Source organism: Athene cunicularia, assembly GCF_003259725.1.
Source record: "Athene cunicularia isolate RWA chromosome 3 unlocalized genomic scaffold, athCun1 chr3_part1, whole genome shotgun sequence".
Taxonomy (NCBI): Eukaryota; Metazoa; Chordata; class Aves; order Strigiformes; family Strigidae; genus Athene; species Athene cunicularia.
Window position 1 is genome coordinate 97,093,505 of NW_020799097.1, and position 24,824 is coordinate 97,118,328.

Below are 24,824 nucleotides of genomic sequence, written 5' to 3' on the forward strand. Positions count from 1 at the left end.
CTGTGAGCAGAGGATAAGGGGATTTTGTGACTAAAGGGCCAGGATATATGCAAAAATAGATAATGATAGATGATAAATTATTTTACATCCTTAACAAGACAGGCAGCTTTAAATACTTACAGTTTCTGTGATATTTTATTCCAACATGGTTATTTAAATGTTTTTAGTTTGAGTAGCTTAAGTCCACATATGTGGACTGGATACAAATTTTTGTTAGATGAAGAGAATGGTATATTTCTTAAACTGTAGATAGTGGTGTTTTTAAAACATCAGCTTTTTATTTTGAGATCTGTCTTTTAAGAGGTATTGATAACATTTAACAGAGCTAAATCTGTTAGATGAGGTAGACATTGGACTATTAAATGTTCATAGTACCAACTCTGGAAATCTTGACTTCTACCATCTAGTTAAAGCTCTTAGTATGACAGACATTACGATTTTATATCAAATGAAAACAGTGGAGGTAGTGGAGTGAAAAACTCCCAAATGCTCTGCTTCTCATCTGTCGCTGTTTGGATCTGATCCATATCTGATGGAGAATGAAGTTTCCTCTTTGATCTTGTCAGAACAGTTGCTGGTTTCCATGCTTTCCAATCGGGCAGATGTGAAGGTCTGAAATAAAAAATAGCAGCAGTTTGACACAAAATCTTAACAAAACAAAGAAAAACAAATCCCAAATCCCCCCCCCCCCCCAAATAGCCTAGAAAGCCCCGTGGCCTTAGTGAGCAAGCCATCTGCACGAGCTCTTTGCTCTGAAAATTGGGCCAGGGGAGGAAAGATGCAGAGCCAACCCTCCATACTACCTAGAAATGTCAATCTGGAGATCTTCTCAACTGTGAAACTGTCAGTACTGCAGTGAGATGTTGAGAAAATCAAGATCTCGATCTGGTGATTAGCTGTAGTGATACAGACCCAGAATGATTCCCTTTAAAGTTAAAGGGGTTATGCGCATATAAACAGTTTTGACTTTTATGCCTTGTTTTGTATCAGCTTGCTTGACCACATATAGTAGAAAGTAAAATTTAAAGAAAATTGTGGTTGTGTGAAATGGAGTTGCAGTCATTCCCATAAGATTCCATTAAGTATGTTCATAAGAGGAAGAGGGTGAATGCTAGTGAGTATGTTCTGGATGACCCCATCATTTCTCCATGATGTTGCTTGAGCATTCAGAAAAAGTCTGTCTGGAAAATCCATTTGCAGACTTCCACCTCTGCTGGAGATACAGCAGAAACTTGTCTAGGTGGGAAAGCTGGCCGTTATATCTAGAAGTGAGTAATTACTCTGTCCTAGTCATGCCAGTGTAACATTATTGTGTGTGTCATGCTAGAAAAAAGCAATTTCTTTCTGAAATAATTATACTACATCCTATTCCCACATAGGGAAGTTAGATGAAATACAAGAATGTCACTTCGTAGTAAAACCTCAAGCAATTAATTTTTGCCAAGCAGTGAAATGCAATTAATTGTCTAGCTAGCCTCTGATAGACCTGTTGATAACATGCTTGAAGAAAACCAGTGCAGCAATGAAGCACCGACTCTGTTGTTGTCTGTGATCACAAGAAAGTAATATCTAACAGCTGGCTGCCTCTAAAGAGACCTTCCAGCGGTTTCCTTTAATGAGGATGTTCAAGGAGAGCTGAAAAGTCAGCTGAAAAGTGCCCCAGCTAACATATGAGTTTGTGACCAGCTAGTCATCCTTAGTGTGACACCACTAAATGAGACAAGAATTTTCAAGTGGAGTGTGGCTTGTGAGATGTGAATTGCCACTGGGGTAGTATGTGGGGTCTGCCTGTTTGGGGTTTACCAGATGAACTCCTCCCTCTTGGCAGCTATCCCTGATTAGTCTTAATTGTGTGCAGGTAAGTATCCCGTGGATTAAACCTGGCTTGCTTCCAACAGTGGGTATAAGGGTGGCAGGCCACGTTGGTGAGTGGCAGGCTGAGGTGTGGTTATGGGGATTAGTTGATGGGTAGATCCTTGGGAGGTGGGATCGTTTGCCATTTCCTGCAGGGAATGGCATTTGTGGTCAGCACTACTGTCAGTATCTGAACAAAACTTGGTTTGGCAGCTCCTGCTCCAGGCAGATTGCAACAGCAAATCCATGATCACAGGGCATTGGTCAGTCTCCAGTGGCAAAACTTTTGCTGTTGCCAAACAGGAATTCAGCACTCCTAGAAACTGTAGAATATTTGGAGAGCCCACAATTTAAAGTTGAACCCATATTAAGAGAGGTCCATTTTCTTACCTGTTGCCCACTGTTTAACCAGGCTGAGTCAACCACCTAGGTGAAGTTTACATATGCTGAAAACATTTTGATCATATTGCCAGTTGTCTTCCATGTGGTTTGCTGATGCATCTCTCCTGCCCATGTTTCAGTATTTCACAGCATTTGTTGTGTTTAGGTGTGGACACAGAGCTCTGTAACTTCTTTGAATGCGTGTAAGAAATAGAATTCTAATTTTTCCTCCATAAATAAACACAGGGCTGACTGATACCCTTGCTATGTGGAAATGTGTGGTTCTACTGCTGCAGAATGAAGATTTGGTAGTAAGGGATGCTGCTGCTGAGGTTATACAAGTGGCACAGTCTGAAAAAAAGAGCAGTAAAAGAACAGGTATGTTAACTTTCTTTACTTTTAAACATTATTGGATAGTTAGGAGACAAAAGTATTTATCTTCTAATCACAAACATCTTGCTAACTGTAAAGTGAACCATGCGTCTTTATAAACACGTACCATGGAAGATAACAGCAAGTTATGATGTTTGACACCCACCATGCTTTATTATTTTGATTTTACTGTTCTTAGTATAATTCGCATGTGGTTACATGGGTATGTAAAAAAGACAACAGCAGTATTCAACTTTATGGTTCTTGATGTGATGAGTCAACTGTCACATAATTTCACATTTTGAAAGTTAATACCAGCTTTGATCTAATATAATGTAGTGGAAGGCACTCTTTGAGTCCCAGGTCATTATAATAGCCTGATCACACAGAGATAGGAATCTGGGAAACAGTGTTCAACTCATTGATTCATTATTAGACCTGGAAATCCATTTAGATCCAGATCAACAAAGACAATTCTCTGAACCCACAATGTGCTTTTGAGGATGTGGGCCTTTTTGTCTGCATGCCCTAGTTTACTCAACCCTATTAATTTTAAAATAACCACAAAACTCGAGTAGGCTTAACTAATTAATGTGCTTCACTTTGCCGATGCATTCTTCCATGTGTTGTGAATAAATGGGAATTTGCTACGAAGCTCATCTCTCACTGGTGGTCCCTACTGGTCTGTGCTACCCAGTAACACCTGTACCGACTTGTCTGCAGTCAGTTGAAATTAGTCGGCCATCTCCATGTGAACTTCCACTAGACTGGAGGTAAAGCAGCTCTCTGGTTTAAAAAAAAATAAGGAAAGGCAGTTAAAATATATGTTTGCCACTACTGTAGATAGAAATAGCCAGGAACGTCCTCATGTGGCAGATGTGGTTTTGAGCTAGCGCTGTTCAGGCACACTGCTATGGGGTAGGAGAAGGTAAAAGGATGGATACAGACATCTTTCATCTTCTGTTAAATCCTGCAATTCTGATTCCAGCACTCTCATCACAGCTCTAGCAATTTATGTAGTCCCAGCTACATAAAGAAGTATCAAGAAGCTCTGCATGTGTGTGCCTCAGGTCCCTAGTGCTGGCCTTTGGGGGGACATTCTCAAATGTTTCACGATGGTACTTTATACAATGTATAATAATGTATGTACAATGCTGGATTTTTTTCTCTGGCTCCTTGTATCTTCTCCCTTCTTTCTGGTTGTATCCTTGTGCCAAGGGATATTGCCCTGTAACTGGATGAGGGCTCTGTCCTGCTAATTAATACAAAGGTCACTTCAGTGCATGCTATTACAGCTTATCACTTTGTAAAGCAGAAGTGGCCATAATCAAGGAAATAATTATTTTTTTATTTGCTGTGTTCCTAATTAGGATAGGGACACCCTCCCCAAACTTACGTTAACCTCTTAGGTTATACTTAGTTGTGCCTTCCTGTTCTTTCACTTCAACTGCTTTTAATGAAATCAGTGTCTTTCATCTGTGACTAGCAAAGAATGCTGCTTTTGAAAAGATAGAATCCAATTTCTTTCCACCTCAATTTTACATTATTATTGTTCCTTCATGTGATCTCTTTTTTTCCCCCATTAAACTCCTTTCACTTTTTGTGCTTTGCTATCTAGTTTCTAGGGGGGCGAGTCAAGGAGTTTTGCCCCTGTGGCTTTTGTTTACAACCAGATTAAAATAAGCTTGCCTCTGAATGTTGTTTGTTACTTCCATTTACCCCCTTTCTTTTCATGTGCATGTGAGAGTATGCAATATGTTTGAGTCTGAGGTTTTTATGGATCACCAGTGCTCTCTGTCCTGGCAATTTTTAAATTACATTCAAATATCTACTTATTTTTTCTCAGTTTTCATATAATGAAAGTCTGCTCTTTCATCACAACAGTGATTTTAAAATATCTAGCTGATACACTGAAATTCATTAGAAGCCATAAAACCACTCTCTTTAAACCTTTTATTTGATAACAAATTGCTGGATAACTTACACTGACTGACTTTGAATTTCCATTATACAATGACAAGTATTGTGGCCCAGCAGTTTTATCATGAGATCAGAAAGAAAGATGACTCGAGATCAGAAAGAGGAATGGATGTTTAGAAACCCATTTTCATACATTCTGCAATTGCTTCAGTTTTATTTCACTGCTATCCCCACTAGCTAACATGAAGAATAAAGAGACTATTACCATTTCAGCTTCGTTTGTGCATCAAAAACGTTTGTGTCCTAGTAGCAATTACATTTCCAGCAATACTGTGTTGTAGAAATATGTTATGGTGTGTTTCACCTTTTACTGCTGTTAATTCGCTGTGCAGAGTGTGGGAATGCTTTCCACAACATCTAAGCACTGGACTTGCCAGAAATTGCCACTGTCATCATTGTACCACTCTTCACAGAATTCTCTCGCTGTGTACACAGCATGTAAGGTAGTAGCTGCCTACAGAAGAACTGTGTTGTCGGCTTAGGGAATCAACACCTTAAATGTTTCCTTTATATGTGAGATCCAAAGGAATCCCTCTTTTTAGCCTGACAACTGCCCCTGCCCTTCACGCATGATACAAGCTGGCATCTGGTCTTCCTGTGAAAGAGTATGAAAGGGTGTATACTTTTGTGTAACAGCTGGAGCAAGACAGAATTTGTATTCTGCTGCAGCAGAGTAAGATATGTAGGGTTGGACCGTTAATAATAGCAAAGTTATCTGCATAGATTGTTCATTGTTGTTACAGGACATTTTTCCTTTGTATGTTGCTGAGTAACAGTACAAATGTGTAGCAGTATGACAGTGTCAAATAATAGGTATTTTCAGGTCATTTATAGATGGTGAAACTAGAGGTAAACGATCACATCTATTACTGTGGTTTCACTTCCAGTAACATCTCCTATTTGTGTCATTCTTTGAAATGTTATATGAGCTCCTGGAAGAGAATATGAACTTGTTTTCTTGTTATTCCCTCATGGCTTTTAGTGAGGGCAAACCCCCCAATTTTCTCAAATAACTAATCCATGAAGCTTTGGATCACTCAAATTCTGAGAGCAGTAACCTTGCAGAGTCTGAAATGCAGGGTAACAAATGTGATTCAAGAACGCTGTGAAAATTACCCCCATTTTCGTTTGAAAGGAGAAAAGCACAGAAGCACAAACACTGATACACAGAGTCCTTGCTCTGCCCTACCCTTCACCACCTAAGAAAACCCCTAGAAAATCTACTGTTTTTTTAAAGAAGGCAAGGACTTCCACTGCTACCAGTGAAGTTTGGGGGGTGGGTGTGTGTGTGTGGGGGGGGTGTTTATACATATAGAGAAGCTTGATTTAATTTTGTAATACATGTAAAAGCCATAATCATAAGGGGAAGTTACTGAGGTTGGTTGACAGCAGTCATTTTCTGAGCAGAGCAGGTCAAACAGAATGCTATCTCACTAGAAAGGAGAAAACCTTTTGTTATTCTTGCTAAAAATACCAACTTAGCAGGTAGTTAAGGTTTCCCTAATAACTTGAACAATATAAACCCCATCTGTAACTCAAGGTATTGTATGTACACTTTGTTGTTGTTTCCTCATGCATTGAGGTGTAAACTTCTGGGGGATTGTTTTATTCCTTTTAGTATGAGGGAGGGTACAGGAAGTATTGTATTCAGTGTAAATGTAGAATAGCTGCTTTGAAATCTAATTGAATTAGTGACCCATGGCTGTGTAAAGTCTAGACCTATTCACAGAAGCATTTCTTATCCAAGAGGGTTACTCCTTACAAGAAGGAATATCATTTATTCCTTCTTGTAAAATGGGAAATGGGAGTTTTATTTCTTTACTGATGATCGCTTTACTGAATAGCCTGAAAAATTCACATAACTGAGTGCTAGAATAAAAAATTTTATTCACTGGTGTCATTTTCCTCTATGGCTTTTTTTTTTTTTTAATTTAGAGAAACATTACCTTAAGTAAAATTACGAGCTTGTTAGTATTAGAGAAGTTTGAATAAACTATTTTTTTGCTGTTATTGCTAAGCGAGTGCAATTCTTTAAAATTATATATGAAAAAATACCTTTAGTCAGCTGAACCTTTATGTTGGTAAATTACCAAATTAACCTTAAATGGGTTTAATTGCATTTTTAGTGTTGTCAGCATTAGCACCAATTTAGCTGATTTTTTAAAATTGAGCTGAATCAAGCTTAGATGAGCAATTAGATTCATGAACTTGAGCGATTAGATTCATGAACTTTTGAAAGTGCCTGAATGATACAGCAGCCTAAATATTCTTCTTGAATATAATCTTAGGCATTCAGGAAACTTCAGTGTTGACTGTGAAATAGCAGGATTGTGTAGAGATGAGCAAGTTAGCTCATGGACTGGAGCTGTGTGTGCAGCAGAGCATTGTTCAGCACAACCTAGGTAAATAGCCACTCTGAGCACCACTGTCACTGGGTACGTTGTAAGTGTTGAAAACATTGAAAATCAGTCCAATGTTATTTCTCTTAGTTCTTAAGTAATTCTGAGAATAGGATGGGGGCTATAAATGATGTAGTCAGTTTTAAACATATTGCTGATCTTATCCAAAATTCAGGTATATGAATCCTGTTCCTTCTGTTACCAATTCACATGCTCACGACATGAGCAATAGATGATACTTCCCTGACAGGAGTTTCTGAACAGAAGGCAATGCAAAGCACTGTGATTCTTCTCTTGATTGTTGTTTCCTTCCTGATAGAGTCTACTTTTTGTCTTCAGGGTGGGGGAAAAAAAAAAAAAAATCAGTGAAAATTACAGATGTCCTATTTTTTGAATCAGCAGCAAAAAAAAATATTATTAACTGGATTGTTTGAAGAAGCTGACTTCCCAAGAACATCCTCTTGGGAAGGGAGTGGCACTGTTCTACAGAGCAGACTGGATTGACATTCTTGTGGGAGACTTCATTGTTGAGTATTGCTCTGTGTTTTAGTGGCCTATGGTATCTCAGCCCTATCTTACTGTATCAGACTAAATGCATGTAGGAGCCTTCCAGCAACTTTTATTTTGCTTATTGATGAGAGACTATAAATGTGAGTAAAGAGAGAAGTTAAAATGGGGGGGGTGGGGGGTGGGGAGAATATAATTTAATTAGATTAAATAAGTAAAGCATTTTCAAGGTGACTTTGAATTCCTTTCTAGACTTCAGCATTTGACTGAGTAGAACCTTTATCTTTGTGAAACGTGCTGTCTCCTTGGCATGAAGAAGAGCAAAGCTGCTTGTTTATTGTGCTTCTGTTTTTTCATGCATCATGAATATAGAAGTTAAATTAAAAATAAACTAAAATTTCATTTATCTAGAGTAAGTGTCTCTATCGTGAAGGTGTGCACAAGAAGGCTTTCCTGCATGTTTTTTTTTGGGAGGGTGATGTAAATAAGCCTTAGCAGAGGTAGGAAAGAGGTTAAGAGAACATCAGACTAACTGTATTAACATTTGAAAGAGACAAGAAAAAATTCTACTCAGATTTATGTTTCTTGTTCCTATTCTCCAAAAATCTTCCTCAGTGAACCTAAAGCTGTGCAGAGTTTTCATACATATGTGCCCTATGAAGATCTACTAAATCACTTGTGTGAGAGATAAGAGATAAACGCAGTCTGTGTGATGTTAATGCAGCACAATGGTCTGGCACTCATCATCAACACCACAGGTGATATCAGCAAATCATGGGAGACTGGCATGATCCCAAAACTTGTACCCCAAATGTCCTTTACAACTGATCCATGAAGTATTTCAGGACAAGTGACTCGGATTTAATCTGCTCCAGTTGCTAGTGAAACAGCTAAGAGTAAATGCTGGGCAAACCTAAAATGCTAAAAAAAGCATTGTCATTGATAGTTTCAGCTGCATGATAAGAGCATCCCACATATTGCATGGGAAACAGTAAAGAAGCATATTTTACTTTGTTATTTAAACTGCTTGTCGGCATTTGAAACTGTTTTCAAACTATTCCTTAAAGTACATGCAACTTTGGCCATAGCAAAAAGAGCTTTTCTTCCACATGTTTACTACTGGGTAAATGTGTTAAATAGATTTCTTAGTTCATCAGCATGTTGAGTTAACCCTCCTCTGCCCAGACCTGTTTACTTACGAAGTGCTAGTCCATACTGAGGGACTGGAGATGGAAAGTAACTGTGGGTTAGAACCTGTGCACCATTGCTGTGTGCAATATGCAGCTTTTGAGTTGCTGTCTTTCTCCTGATGAAGCATATAAATGACAGATGCTAACAAGCTGTTCAGAACTCCCCTTTTCATATGACTAATGTGTTCATCCTCTTGCCAAACTTGGGGACAGCTTTCCCACTTTTTGATTTGCTTCTGTGCTGGTGTAGCTATGAGAGGACTGTGGTGAATAAAACAAGTGTCACGTTGCTCTGATCCTGGACAAAGATTAATATGTAGGGTTCAACTTTTCTCATGCACTGAATGACTTGCCCTGATGTTCAGGTTAGGCTAATAGACCTCTGAGGCCCGAGACAACTCCTTTAGTTGTGGCTCTTAAAACCAGTTCTGGCAGCTGCCTGGCTTTGAGGAATAAGTGGCAATTACCTGAACATAAACTCGGGAACTAAATGCACGCAAACAGGTTTGAGGATGCATTAACAAGTCTGTGGCAGGATTGTAGATTATTTCCTTTTCTTAATTTAAGTAAAACTTGTACATTTTTTTCTCTATTCTGAGATTTTAATTTCTTCTCTATTTAGAGATTTGATGGAAGGGTTGCAAAAAGCACGAAGTCAGAATTTGTGTGTAGAAAGAGCTGTGCTGAAACTGCTGTCTGGAACTCTTCCACTAGCCAGCCTGAAAATGGAGGTTGGTTGGTAGTGCTGTGGATGGTTACAGCTGCATACAGAAGATAGGACATCTTTTTTTTTAGGTACATGACATCAGGTGCTATGGGGCAGAAAGTTAAGAGCTTCCCACAACTGGATCAATTTCAGGTCATTCCTACTGCACTGGGTAGGGAAAAAACAGCAAATTGGAAAAAGCATTTAAAAAACACTTACTGCCGTCCATTATTTCAAAGCTATCTTGAGAGTCTCTTAGAATTTTGGAATCTGTTGGTCAGAAAAATTTCCCAGTCAGATCTTGTGATATGCCACGGGTGCTTGGGAACGGCCCAGAAGTTCTCACAGCATCGTCTGGGTTACTAATGGAAAACTGCTAATCGTGTTAGCCAAAATATGTTTATGTTCCTTGTATTGGGGACAAGTGGAAGGAAGGTTAATGAAATTTTTCTTTCTGGGATCAGCTCCAGAATTTCTTCTGCTTTGACAGTCTCCTTGATAACTGCATTCTGATAACTAGATGTGGAGCTCACTAAACAGAACTGGATTTCTAAGCCTGCTATGAAAGAGGAGTCTTTTGAGCTGAATGTTAGGATTTAAATGTGAGGTGGCATTTATCCAAATGGCCTTTAAGCAGTGGAAAGCAGAAAAGGCACACGGACAAGATTCATCCAGGCAAAGAGAGTATGATAAAAATGTGATACAATCAAAAGCTGAAAAAAATCACAGCAAGGTAAAGCTGCTTCTGTTGCAGAATGAGATGATTTTCTACAAATGAAAGTTATTTTCAAAACATTGTGCATGGAGTCTATGTAATAGCCTGTGTTAAAAGCATTACTTCTTTCAGCCTCAGTTGAGAGGTGTAAAGTAGTGGCAGCAGTTTGTGGTATTATATTCAAATATGGTGTTGAACTTTTTAGTCAGAGACACTGTAAGGTGATGACATCTCTTCGGTTGTATTAGATAAGTCATGTTGAGGACAGGAGGGAAGGTCGAACAGCTGCGTGTGTATTCTGGGAATCCTCTGAAGAAGGTCCTAGCAAGGGAGGCAGCGGGTGTGATGCCGAGAATTATTAGAACACTCTGCATGGTGAAGTGCACTAGATGTTACAGAAAAGTACCGTAAACCATGGAGGGTAACATCACTGATAATGCACTTAATGCTGTCTGTAATTGTAGGGTCATAAGTAGACTAGGGTTCACAGAGAAACAGGACAAGTTTCTCCTTGAAACGTTGACTGTTCAGCCTTCTGCTTAAGGGACCATACCTCTGGCTGCATCTTTTTTACACTTCCATGCTTTAAATGGTGAATACTTCCTTACACACATGCACAGAGTAGGATTTGTGCAGGGAGACAAATGTGTAACAATGACCATTTAAATCCTGGCAAACTAAATAGATGGTAAATACCTGTGCTAGTTGGTGACCACCTGATGACTATGGTGACCTTACTTTTAAGAATTTATTCCAGAAAGCAAAATGACACGTGGTAGAGATTATGAAATACTTGCTGTGGCTAGAAGCTGTAATTTGGGGGTTTTTTACATCTGTTGTAATAGTTCCAAGAAGGTAACAATTACAGGTCAAATACAAGGATGAAAGAATTGAGGTCTAGGAGTGTAAACGAATTCATCTGTTGTCTCTGCTAAAATATACGTAGGGCTGTTTCAGGAGCAGATTTGACCTGTAGCCTAGTTGTATCATATTTTTGTGCTAATAGGTATATTTTGGGTCTTTGTAATAATATTTCTTTTATATCTGACATTCTAGTTTTATACCCTAAAAAATATCCTGTTATGAAAACTTTTGGAAGATCCGATTGGGAAGTAATTGAGGTCTTTTAGATTGCGTTTGTAATATGATTGTTTCCTGGTTTAATTGTGACTCTTGAATATTGTTTAGCTGTTGCCCTTAGATACAGAGAAAAGTTGGCTGAAAAAGATAGAAAATGGGCTCAAATATTTTTGTTCAGATGGCTCTTTGGTAATGACCTTTGGGCTCAGGGACCCATCACTGGATATATCGACTGCTTTTGTGTGTTTTTTTTTCTTTCTGGTGCCAGTTCTTTCCTCTTTAGTCACAAAGCTGACACAGAGGAAGGCTGTTTGCTGTCCACAGCCTACCTACTAAACTTGGAGTCTTTGTGTCTGAGTAAAATATTAATGAAGAACCATTTAGTTGAAGCCAAAGTGAATTCACGCCCTCCTATAGTTTTTTATGAAACTTCCTGGGCTTATGAAACCAGGTTTTCTGATACATGCTGTAAAAGTGTTGTCCCTGGTAGCTTAACAAGTGTGTGCCCTTTTGTATCAAAACAAAATAGCACCACTGTTGATCACCTTCTTCTTTTAAAACGTTGCACTTTATTTCTGAGGGATATCTGTGGTATTTTAGGGGTTTAAAAATAAAAAAAAAGTGTGTGTGTTTCTTTTATTGGTTTGCTTTTTACCCCTGGATTAATTACAGAAAAAGTGAGTAACAGTGTTAATTATCTTAACTGAAAAAATAGTTTTGCAAGCCAGGCCAGTAAACTGTGCAAAATCAGCCTCACCAGGAGTAAACAAAAACTGAAGGACTGATCGCAATCTTCTGAACAGAGCTATTTTGTGCTTTCTGTGAACGAGCTGGAAGTACAGAAGAGGTAGGGCTTTGGAACAAAAGTACTCTGTTCACAAGAGTGTGAAAGAATGTCAAGGAACACCAGGTGAAAATAAATTGTATTGGCCACCCTACCTTGACTAGTTTTTACAGCTAGGTCTTGAAGAGTAGTTGTGGATTTTTGTTGTGGCTGCTTGCTTGCTTTTTGTAGCTGGCGTTCTGTGTTGCTAATTGTGGGTCTGCTGAGAATCAACAAAAATGTTCAGCTTTTTAATCATATCTAGAATTCTGAAATATTATTTTAAGAGATTTATTTAGAAACATAATAGAGGTTCCAAGATATATGAAGACTGCAGAACATGGCCTACAATCTGTATCACATTTTGCTACTATATTCAGCTCTTGTTATACCAATTATTTGTATTATTTGAATTGTATGGATTATTTGAATAAATTAACTCCAATTTATTGTTTCAAAAAAATTAAATGAAACTTGCAATAATAATGTTGTAGCTGTCCCTTCATCTGTAAAAATAAAATCAGGGCACAAATTGCATTGTTTTGCTGAACAGTTGCTGCAGTTCTCTAATTTTATTAATACTGCTCCTGTTTCACTGCTGCTATGAAAGGGTAAAGCTGTCCCAAGAGATTTCTTTTTGAAAGACCAATGGCTACAGATCTGAGCAGTTTGATATAGGGGGAGCTACATTGTGTTGCAAAACAGCCAAAGAACAATAGAAATCCTGTTACTTCAAGAATTGTTTAACATTAGGAATTGGAAAAAGAGAATAGGGAAAAGAACAGCACTGGAGGGATGAAAGGGAGTTGCATACAATTTAAAAGAAAATTTCCTTTTATAGGGAGCTCACTTTCTCAGAGCATCTAACCAGGGGTTAGACACAGTTGAAAATCGGGATATGGAGGTTGGTGGTAACTTTTTGATCATTCGTTACCCAGCACAGGTGAAAGCTGGAACAAATCGGGTGCTGTTCTAACTGGAACTGTGCACAAAAAGGCTTTAGTTACCCATAGTCTGCAACTGCCTCCCTCCTCCTCAGACTGCTTCAGATGTAGAGTCCAAATTAATATGGCCCAACATCTCCGATGTTTCTGGTATCCTGAATATCAACTTCACAAACAGTGCAGCTGAGAACCGTATTCTAGAAGCTCTGATATGAATGATTTGGGAGAGCCTTGGGTAGGCACACCCATACACACCTGGTGTTCTTTATAAAGGTTAAGATGAGATACCTGCTGAAATCACGTGATGGGCTGGAGAGCTTGATAGATTTTACAGGTTTTCAATTCATTATTTCCATACCCTTGTTACCACATAGCCCTAAATGCACAAAACTTTAGAAGTCTGTCTCAGTACTGTAGACAACTAGTTTGCAAACTGTTCATATTTAAGCTAAATATATGAAATGTTAATTTAAGTATCTGTATTATATATAGAAAGAATACCAAAATGTATGCTAAGAAGTGCATGTATAATGCTATGGGAAATAATTTTTTTTGTAAATGTTTTGCTTATGGAAAATGCTAATCAACACCTGGTGGAGAATGAAGGTCTCAGTCTTTCAGCAGCAGAGATTGAACGGATATCAACAGTGCAAATTTCCTCTTGTTCTGCCCTTTGCATCGTAAGATACCACCTCTGAAAGAACAATACTGAAAGCTTGTACAGAGCCCTGTGCAAAATATTTGTCCTGTGAAAGGTCCGTGCCCCATTTCAAGACATGCATGTAGGATATTGGTATTTGTCTGTAGTGTCATTTTGCACTGAGAGGTATTTGACCAACAATGGGGAGATATGATACATCTCTGCAGGCAGGTTTTTGCACACAGAATTTCATTTGTGTATGTGTGGGTGGGAGTGAGGTAGGGAATACAAATACCTTTGCAAACTAACATAAACCACCAGCTTGTTTTCACTTAAGTCAGCACTTGGCATTTTTAATGACCAAGATAGTACCTACATGTGCCAAGAGTCCAAACAGCACCCTAGAATGAAAGGTGTTCTTATTGTATCACCAATTCCCTGAGCCGTAGCCTTCCCACTGATTTGGTTGCTTTAATTCCTAGTGTTTTGGTGGGGAGGTGGGAAGCAGTTGTGGGACACAATATGCTCTGACTTCAAAACCCAAGATGTGTAAAACTCAATGTCTTTTTTTTTTACCTATAATCAGTTCCAAATGAGCTCTTACAAGGGGAACTCAAAACTGGCTTGAACAAATTGATTTCTTATGCACGAGAAAGTCAAGTTAGACAAGCCTAGAAATTTAAATTTTGAGAATTAGACTTTTTATAAAGGGCTTTTGATTTCTTAGATTTAGAGCAAGACTGTTGAAATCACCTTGAGGAGCAGAATTATTTATGGCATTTGCTTACAGTACCAGTGTAATGCCACTTTTGCATGCTTTTTTAATTTTGTTCCTTCGCATGGTCTGTGCTGTGTTAATGATCACCTTGTCATGCTAGCAGTGGAAAACAGTTTTATAAATAATTCCCATTGGTAAGATGAAAGTGTTAACAGAAATACTTTAGTGAAGGTCTTGATTAACTTACACACTTGGCTTGATCACAGTGTAGGTTAGACTTACAATATCTTGTTACCAAGACTAATAAAACCCGTTCATTTTTTCATGTACTATGTAAATTACCCTTTTACCTTCCCTCACGTGCAGGGACACACAAGCTGATTTCGTGTTTGTGTTGAAGACCACAGTTAGATTATGTAGACTTCTCCTTGCTGTACTTAGAAGTTCATACCCAAACAAAACTCACCTTCACTAATTCCACAATCTGTATATTGTAATACTAGAACTTCCCTTACACTTAGGTGCTCAACTTAACCTACTTTTGCTACAAACAGCAGAAGGCAGATATTTTTTTTTTTTTTATTTCCTCATACTTGCTGAAAGCTTTCTGTCTAATGTATAGGCATTAAGAAGCACAACTAAGAATTAAATTTCCACAATATCTATCTTAATTCAAATTCACCAAATGTAAGTTATTCAAGTAAATCACCACATTGCAATATAGTATACTAGCATTCCATATGCCATCACTGCTGCCTCTCAGAAATGTCAGGAAAACAGAGCCATGTTCTCTGAAGCCTAGTAGCATTAGAATCAAACCATGTTAATGGACAACTCAGAGGTCTTTCAGAAAATATGTTCCCAATATTGATTTCCTTCTTCTAAAGCAATGTGTGTTGAATATATTAGTTTAATTAGGCAAGATCGTACTGAGATGGGAAATAGTCTCTCAGGTTATATACCAAAGTACAGACAGCTTGATTCTTTGGAGTCAATGACTTCACACTCCCCTAATGCGAGGTCAGCATAGACCTTGATGTGCAAAATAGAGTGGGGTGTATGTAGAGCCTAGGGATAAAGGGATTTCAGGGTGAAATAGTATTTCTGTATACAAATTGAATTATGTTGTACGCTGGTCTGTAGAACACATCAGTGGTTTCATTTCAAATTTGTAGAAGTAGTAGAGGCAATACAGTCAGCCCTTGCTTGTAGGTGCCTTCTTTTGCAATGTGTTTTAATTTTTGGTATGATCATCTGTGTGACACTGTGAAAGCTGTCACAGAGTAAAGGTTAATTCTCCAAATTACAGGATTTTACCTGAATCTCACGGTTAGTGATGAGGCTCCACTAGTGCTGTCCATGGCAAGGTGAAGTAGAATATGGCCTCTTCTGAAGCAAACTCAAATGCACATGGAAAAATGAAAAAATAAGATGCTAAAGACAGAAAGATTCTTTATGTTAAACGACATCTATGTCTACAGTAAAAAGTCATATGCCAGTTTGGAGGGTAACTGTAAATGGCATTATTTATTTAAAAGAAAAGAAAAAGGAAAAAAGTTTATTGAACAGTGAAATAAAGGGAGTTGGGTTTTTTTTCATTTTTTCATGAATTTGTTTTGCATATAAGTGGGTTTTCTCATGTCTGATAACTGAATTTTCAGCTCTTCACTAGACAGGACAGCAGTAGAGTCTCTTTTCCTTACCCAGCTGGCTAGTTTCATAGAAAGAAGACTTAATATTTTGGATTCCCTTATCCTTTTTGTCAGACTGGATTGAAATTGTACAGCTGTTTCAGAAGTTGTGGTGGGAAACACGTACACAGAAGCATGCCTGCTGATTTCCTTATTTTAAAAAAAAAATGGACAAAAATCCCTTTGATGTTGTTTATTTGTGTAGATTGCCAGTCTGATTGAATAAAATATACCAGAGCTGCTCTTCTTTTCAGTGCACTTGAGTGCTCCCATCACCTCTACCTGCCCTCCCACTTCATCCTTGCTGTTTCTTGCAGCTTTTCAATGCTTGAATTGACATCTGTAAACTTACTGCCTTTGGCTTTTCTGTCTCTATCTTCTTATAATTTATTTTGTAAATTAAATTAATTGTATGAACTGTGTATTTTTATAAGGAGGGTTGATGGTCTGTTTTTAGGGTTGCCTAACACTTCTCATTATAAAATCCTGGATTTCAGCTACTTGTGTTAATCCTTACTAGTTGGTAGTAAGATTTTTCCATACTGTAAATAGTATTATTTTTTTTTACTTTTATTATTTGGTTTTATTACAGCAGATATCATTCTACATAGGAAATCAGCGGAAAATGGCTATGAAAAAAAATCTAAGGCCTTTTCTTTGAATGCTATTATACATGTGTGCTTTGGAGGAAGACACTTTTGGTAAAATATGTACAAATTTGGCTGAGAAACATAGCATTGCCCATTAACAGGGAAAGACATACAGCATTTTAATAGTCTATATATATATTCTGTAGAGACTGGAAGGGGACCCTAAAAGCTGTGAAGATTTTTGTGTTCACTAAGCAGCTTAAATTTTTCTGTAATGCTTACCTGTGTTCCCAACAGGGCTACTGTGGATGCTTTATGCCGGGAACACTGTGCCTCAAAAGGATACTGTGGCTGTGGGTAGCTGTGGGCCAGGCTGCACTTAGGCACTTGAAATGACAACTCTTGTGCTTTCAGTAATACCTACAGGTGATGAGCAAAATGGGGAGAAATTAGCCATCACTTACAGTTAGAGAAGGGGAAAGAGGTAAATCAGAAAAACACAGTTGACTGCTGAAAGAGTCAAGCTGAAACAGTGAGGGTAAGGGAACAGGTAGTGATTGATGTTCAGTCTGGTTAGGGGAGGAGACTCACTCTTGCCAATGTGAGAGGAGGGCATAAAGGAGGAGAAAAATCTTTGGTGAAAGCTGTGCAAAGCAGGAGACTGAAGTGGGTCCAAAAGAGGAAGAATGTAGAGAAGAAGCAGAACGGACAAAGAAGATAAAAGGGGAATGCTTTCCTGCGTTTTGGGACTCAGTGTGACTGGAGCTACCTCAGTTGTGAGGCTGAATGTCAAACCCAGGGTTTAACTTGTCATGCTAATTGTTGAGGTACTGTGGAGTCTGGTGGCTGGGCTAGGTAGAAGGCACTGGAGCAGTGCTATGGGTATACTTCCCATCTCCAGCGATGTTACTGTTTCCTGTTATTCCATTAGTTTCAAGCAGTAGATGCCCGAGTGGTCAGCCTTGTGGCTCTACTGTTTCTCTGACTCATGAGCTTCAATATAATATCACGTTATTTGGGTAAGGTAGAGATTTCTTTTTCTTTTTTGGAACTTTGAAAACTACACATATACATTGTCATCTTCCCCCTCCACCTCATCCTCACACTAAGAGTAGTATCCAAAAGTTAGAAAATGCAACTTTAATCCCACTTTGTTGTGCTGCATGTGTAAGAAGGAAGGATAAGCTACACTATTATGGTTAGGATTTTTTTATAGAAGTTCTTTTATAATTCAATAGACAGGGCATATTTGTTCTGATGATGAATCAGGAACATACAGTATAGGAAACTTGCTACTACCTCAGTTGCAAAATTGAAAGTGATAAGAGTAAGACGAGGATCAGAAGAAGGGACATGCCAAAGCCATTTAGTGTTGCTGCTGTGTTTTGCATTCTATCCCTGCCTCTCCAAGAGAGCTGTTTTGTGCAGGTAAGCAAGTCAGTCACTCCAACCAGAGCTTGGAAAGGAGGTCACTAGTTTGCTGAGTGCTTAGCTAGGTACCTTGGAGGCACAATTTGCCGGAGTTCAGAGCACTTACAGCTGAAGCCAGAGGGAAATGCATTTTGAATATTAAAGCACTACAGGGTGCTGACTCCTCAGTGAAACAGGTCGTAATGTCTCAGATCAGACGTCTAAAATTCAGTCAAGATTTTTTAATCTTCATGGCTATCTACTTTGCTTGCAGAATAGATGGTGCCATTGCTTCTTTCTGTGGACATCATTATAAATACAAGTGATTTGTGAAGCACTCTATGTAATCATGAATGACTGAGACACACAGGTTACTTAGCCATTATGTCTTCCCTGACTATTTAGAATACTTTGGAAATTTGGAATATGACATGTTCAAAGGCATGTATTAAATATGGAGAGAATAGAGGGGTTTCTTTCCAGTGACTAGGAAGTTCCTGGTGTTAGGTTGTCTATGTCTGCATTAAGATGTGAGACCCAAATATTTTCATTTTTGTGGTATCTTGTGCAAGGAACACTTACATTCAGCACATCAGTATCTTGGGGAGAGCACTCACAGCACTATCTTAGTTCCTTCTCTCAATTCGTCAAAGGACTTTGAAGGAAAGGGAAGAGACAAATGTAAAATCTGTATCAGTCAAGTATATTAGTAACTATGTTAGACTTTCTATTGAAGAACTCTAATTACTGATTCAGTAATATTTATCAATCATAGAGTCTGTATATAATCACATTATATGCAAGACTAAGCAGCTTCTACTTCCTCCTGTAAATTTACTTGGAAGAAAGCCTCAAAGTAATTCATACAAACCATGTTATGATTTACTGATCCACCTGAGCACGCCAAGGCCTCCAAAATGGCAGTGTGTCTGATGAAGAAGCAGATGAAGTTGCAGGTAGCCATGCCACAGATGTCTGTGTTGGAGACATACCATCCAAGTCACTTGGACCCTGCTAGAGGATGTCCTGATGACAGCTAGGAGTTTCCTGGCAAGTCCTGACCCAGCTGTTACACATTTAGATGACAGTTGTATGGAAATGCCAGAGCTCAGGTATTTCAGTAAGAGTGATAAATAAGCCAGAGGATTTCCAAGGATGTGCAGACCTGTGCCTGTACAGGGGAATGCCCTGGGTCACTAATGGTGCAAAACCCAGAAATAACCTAGGAGACAGGAGCTGTGGGGGGGGGGAAAAAAAAAAAAAAAAAAAAAAAAAAAAGAGGTGGTGAGTTTCTTGTTTAATGTGAAATGTGAACATCATCTTGGGAAGAAATGTTGAGTCCTGATAACTAGAAATGCCTCAGCCACACTAGGGTGATTAGGATCAGCAAGCCTTTATGGTGACCACAACGTTTGGCCGTACAGTGAGAAATATGTATACTTCATCTCATTTCAAAGTATTTCTGAAAGAAAGTCCAGAGACCAGCTCACTCTCGAGTGAAATCAATGTTGCATCATCTTCCCACTGTGAAGAGCAAATGGTTCTCTCATGGACTGAAAACGCTCTTGAAAAAATTTTTCTGAGATAGGTATCTTCCAGTCAGGATTGAGACTTGCGGCTGCTCTTCATTCGGCTGTTAGACACCTGCAGGAGAACTGCCCCTAAGTGATTTGTAGTCACTGAATCCTTAAATAGGAGGTCCCTGGCAGCACCTACCTGTCTGTAGACCACATCTTGAGAGTCAGGCTGACATTTTTCATTGGAATGTCAGAAAACTGTGTAACAACAGATCATACCACACTGCATCAAAAGCAATTTGCAACAGGCATTGGAAGGCATTTGGGTCTTGACAGCGGAAGAAAAAAAAAATTGGTCATTTGTTACTAATGCACTTGCAGTGTGAATGTTTTGTGGTCCTGGTAGTTTCTAACGTTACAGCGTGTTTGCAAACAATGATATTTTTAAGGCATTGTGTATCTGTGTACATATATGTCAGCAAACACAAAATAATGTGAGCTGTTCTTTACACATTTCATGTCTGAATAAGACATCTGAATAAGACAGACCATCTGGACTATACTGGAAACTTTTGATGTAAGGGTGGGGATTTTTTCATCAGGTGCTTATATAGTGAACAGTTTCTGTGGGATTTTGCTCTTCAAGTATATGCTCTTAGATGCTGAGGAAGTTGGTTTAGAAAATTGACCAGTAAAGAAGCTGAGAACATATCGTGACCCTTTTTGACATAAATTATCATACACAAGATTTATGGCACTTTCCATAAGAATAATTTTATAGTCACTTAATTTTAAATGTCACCCTTTTAAATAAGTAATATGAAACAAAGATAAAAATTAAAAACAGTCTCATCTCATACTATTTCATGAACAGTTGTGAAGACTGAGTTGCTGAGGTTCCCAAGTTGCTTTCTGCTCTTCTCAAAATACCTGCATTCAGTAAGTTGCACATACACCTGCATCAGATGTTTTGTAGTAAGTTAACAAGTATTTTCTCTACTCAGATGTGCTCAATAGCTACAGCTTGCAGGAATCTGCAACTCTGCATTGTCCTACTCTTTAGAGCAGAACTGCTGGAAGAAGGATGAGACATACCAAAGTAAATTCAAGTTCAGGAGAAAATATAGAATAAGATCACAGAGCATATTGTAACCTAAGTGGCCTTGAGTAGTTCAAATTTTTGTATGTTTATTAGACGATCTTCCAATAATCTAAAATTACTGTAAATTCCAGTAATTCAGAAGTGAAAAGTTTGCTTAGTGGTTGTCACCAGCTGCAACAAGCATGCATCTAGACCAAGGGTTAGAGTACCAAAAAAAATAAGTATAGTGTTGCATCACTACTCTTGTAGAAATACATAGCATTTTTATGCTTGTATTTGTGTCTTGCAAAAAATTCCACCAACATACACTTAATAATTCAGATCAATTGGTTTAATTATAGAAAAATGAGAGAAAACTACTGCACCGAAACCCATAACTGTCTTAGCAAGATTTATTGGTGTGTATGGTACTTGTTAAAAATCAGTGGCTTTTGCAGTGGAACTTTATATTAGTTATTTCTTTTTAAAGAATTACATTATATAAGAATGTGTAATCACTGTGACTTCGTATTCCCAAATTTATTACAACACCTTACAAGTTGTTCTCAGACCACTTATACAACATTAGATCATCACATGGATGAGGGAACCACTTGCTTTGTAGAATACAATGCCACTAATTAAAGTTGAAAGTGAGTGGACTGAATTAGAATCAGCTCATCCATCAAACACTGCCTACTGATTATTTACTGGCAGTGCTTCATTTAGCTCTATTAATTACACAGTGGCACTATTAAGTAAAGGTTATGAGTTGTTATATGCTTGAAAATTAAGAAAGAATACATGGAGAATAATCGTATGTGCTCAGCACTGGAGTCTGAAAGTGGTAAATATTAAATGGAGTGTTTATGTGAATAAATCTGTTATTTTTTTTTCTTATCAGCGTTTTATTTGCAAATGAGCAAACAGGATAGCAGCCTACAGATTGTGATAGGCTCCTTATGCAAGCTGTGTGATGGTCATGGCTGTGACTCCATAGTAAGAAAAGCCTGCCTTTCTATTCCTGCTCTAAAACCAGCTTTTACATATTTGAGTCTTCTGCCCAAATTATATTGGTTTTCAAGTGTTGTGGAGAGAATAATTTTGTGTACAGCCTTCTATATTGATTATCCACCCTCTCATTATTTCTTTATCCCTTAGATAACAAACTTTCACAACCGTTCTTCAGCTATTATTCTAAAATTCCATCTATGATACAGAGATACATTCACCTCCTGTGTTCCTACAGCAGAGCTGTAACATACACCTCATTCACATTTGGTAATCTTCATCAGTACTAAGGAAAAAGTTCCTTAGTTGGAACATGCCAGTAACAAGCCTTCAGTCATATATTTAGTTATAGTGATACCAATTTTGAAACTGTATTTATCTTCATTTTTCCAATAAATACGTATTATGAGTTAAAAAACATAAATTCCATTGGCAGTGTTTTAAACAATTAGCTGAATAATATTTTATACCTTTTCAAAAGGAAAAGCATGAGCTCTGTGGGTTTATGCAGGGGGTATTGGGTTTATGCCATTTAAATTAGAACATGGCTGGGGGGGGGAGGTTCTGCAAAAGCAGTAATACAAGTGGTAAAGTCTGAACACTCATTTCCTCTGACAGATCTGTGAGCTGTGGTTGTTTTGTAATAAAACCCTTCATGTACAGGCGGCATGGCTTGCATGTGAAAAGCTTTTCTGTGCTTATATATGTATTTTAAAAGGAAAACAAAAAAAGCAAACAGTTACTGAGTTGGAAAATATTGTTCTGTTCACATTCCAAAAAAGGGCTTGAGAAGATGATGAGCATGTATGTGGTTTTTTGTTCAAGAAGTAAATCTTGATTTTTCTGCTCAGTCCTGAGCTGTAAGTTTCTCCGTCATAATCGGACATGTTATTAACTCAGATCTGTTTGCAATCGAAGTTAAAGCTGAGAGCAGCGTCACTGCCGCTCTACTCGGAGACTGCAACTATTAAGAAATTAGTTTTGATTAGTTTGGTTTGTAATAGTGTTGTGCTTTGACATCGTGTTGCATGATGTCAGGAAGGGCCTCTTTTTAAAGTCATCCTGAAAAAGCACGGCTATGAAACAGACTCAGGCAGGGAAATGGAAAACAGATGAAGTAGCTGTACGTCATCTAGGGAATGATATTTCTTGAGAGGATAGAAATGATCTAATCGCCTTTGATTTTATGAAACACTATAAAAAGGGATCTGCTTATATATTAGATTTTACATAAATGGTCATTTTAAAAAGTGGAAAGTTTGATGTTGGTAACTTAAATTGACGCAGTACTATGAACAAGCACCCTTTCAAGAGCCATCTGCCAACTATCCAGATGCAACAGTTACCATTTCTGCATTTTCTTTTTTTTGTTTTACCTCTCAGTTGTCCTCCATTAATCTTAGTGCTCTGAAGGATGATAGAACTGCAACGTTATTTGTGGAGAGCAAGTGGGTATGAACACCCCTTTACTTTCTATCTACTGCTACTGCTTTTCTTCTGTCCTGTTGTTTTTCTGGTGGCAAGACACCTGTGTGTTGCCTGGCTAGAGTTGCACAATTCCTGTCTAGTTTAAAGTGGAACATGTAAGCACGTTGTTTCAACATAAGAAATTCAGTTTCTAACCTCACTTTATTTACCAGTTTATGTCACTCTTGGGCTGGGCCAGTGGGATTTTTTTTATTTTTTAAATTTGAAGGGTTTTTAAGTGTTGTGAAGCCTGTGCATACATAAATAAACATGGTATTTTAAGTAATTTTAAAGTATTTTAAGTAAAAAATAATATCTGCAGCAATGCCTCACTTAGTTCAAGAATAGGGGCAGACTTAATACCAAAAAGAAGAAAACCTTCAATGCAACAGAAAGTGGTTAGTGATTCAGTAGGTGAAATTTTCCATTTCCAAATCTAATATTGCAGGTATTACTGACTGTGATGCTGGGTCTGACATCATTTGGATCTCTTGCTTGATATTCATCACCTTGTTAAGGTGATATATCAGAAAACCTGAGATAAATCTCCAGTTCTGTCAAGTCATCATCATTCAGTGAGCTTTGTTGATTTAAATGTCCATACTTGCCTCTGAAGCAAGAATACTACCTTATTTTACCAGGGTGTTACAAGGTACTGTATTGATAGTGATGTAGTCATGTTTCTACCTAGGTAGGCAGCACTTTGTGTAAAAAGGTAAAGCATATTTTACCAATTCAGAGTATACCTGGTCTACCTAAAATACTTTCTGTAATTTCAGTTGGAGAACTTAGCCTGTATGTTTTCCTTGAAAATATCCTTGCTGTTGGTACACCATTCTTTGTGAGGCTTTCTCTTGGCACTGTTACACTTAGCTTCCTTGCAGTTTTACTTCTCTTTATGTTTGTTCTGAACATAGTGTACATATACAAAAATTACATTACTTTTCCATCTAAAATTAACTTTAGTTAAGATATTTCAGTAAAAAAACAGTTACAAAATACTTTGTTAGGCAAGGAGTATGTTCTGCTTTTCTGTTTTGCCTGTATTTTGTCATGGTTATCCTTAAATTCTCTGTATATGCTCTTAATACATCCTTTCAGTTCCCTGTAATATCACCGAGGCTTTAACAGAGAACAATTGTATAGTTGGAGGACATGTAATAGGCTACTAGAAGAAATATTTACATCTGGCATGATCAAAGCTTTTGGAGTATATGAATGTGTATGTGGGAGGTCTAATTTTTATGTGGGTGGATTCACAAAGACTTAAACACTGCAGTACTTAACTCCTTTCCCTTTATGAAAATTCAATTCCTCAAAATGAAAAAAGCATGTAGTACCTGATTCTTATCTTTTGTTTTTCATTTCAAGTAGTAGTATTAATTCTGCTTGTAACTACTTGTTTAAGGCATGGAGAATTTTTTTGTATTTCATCCCCTGTAGTTGCTTATTTAGGAAGATGCTTATCTTGCTCATGTGATGTTTTTGCATGTTGGAACATATATGTGTTTTCTAATTTTAAAAAATGGTAATTTTAACACAGTTTTGATAGTCTGTAGAACTGTTGTGGCAAGAGCACTACTGTATTTTCAGTGTTTGGTAATAGCTACTTCTTCAGGTTTGATTTGTGCTGGTTTAGTTCCTGTGGCAGTAATCAGCTGTGAACAGCTTCTAGAAATCTGTCATTTGAATTTTTTTACTCAGTTACTTTAAATAGTTACTTACATTATGAAAGGCTATTAATACTC

General features: G+C 37.8%; 1 protein-coding gene across 1 annotated transcript in view; it reads left to right on the forward strand.

Annotated features, from left to right (window-relative positions):
• THADA (THADA, armadillo repeat containing) overlaps positions 1–24,824 on the forward strand; it is a 164,240-nt gene that overhangs the window by 132,416 nt on the left and 7,000 nt on the right. Inside the window, exon 35 of the mRNA XM_026845656.1 lies at positions 2,482–2,613. Within this exon, the coding sequence (XP_026701457.1) occupies positions 2,482–2,613 (132 nt within the window). The remainder of the gene's footprint in view (positions 1–2,481; positions 2,614–24,824) is intronic.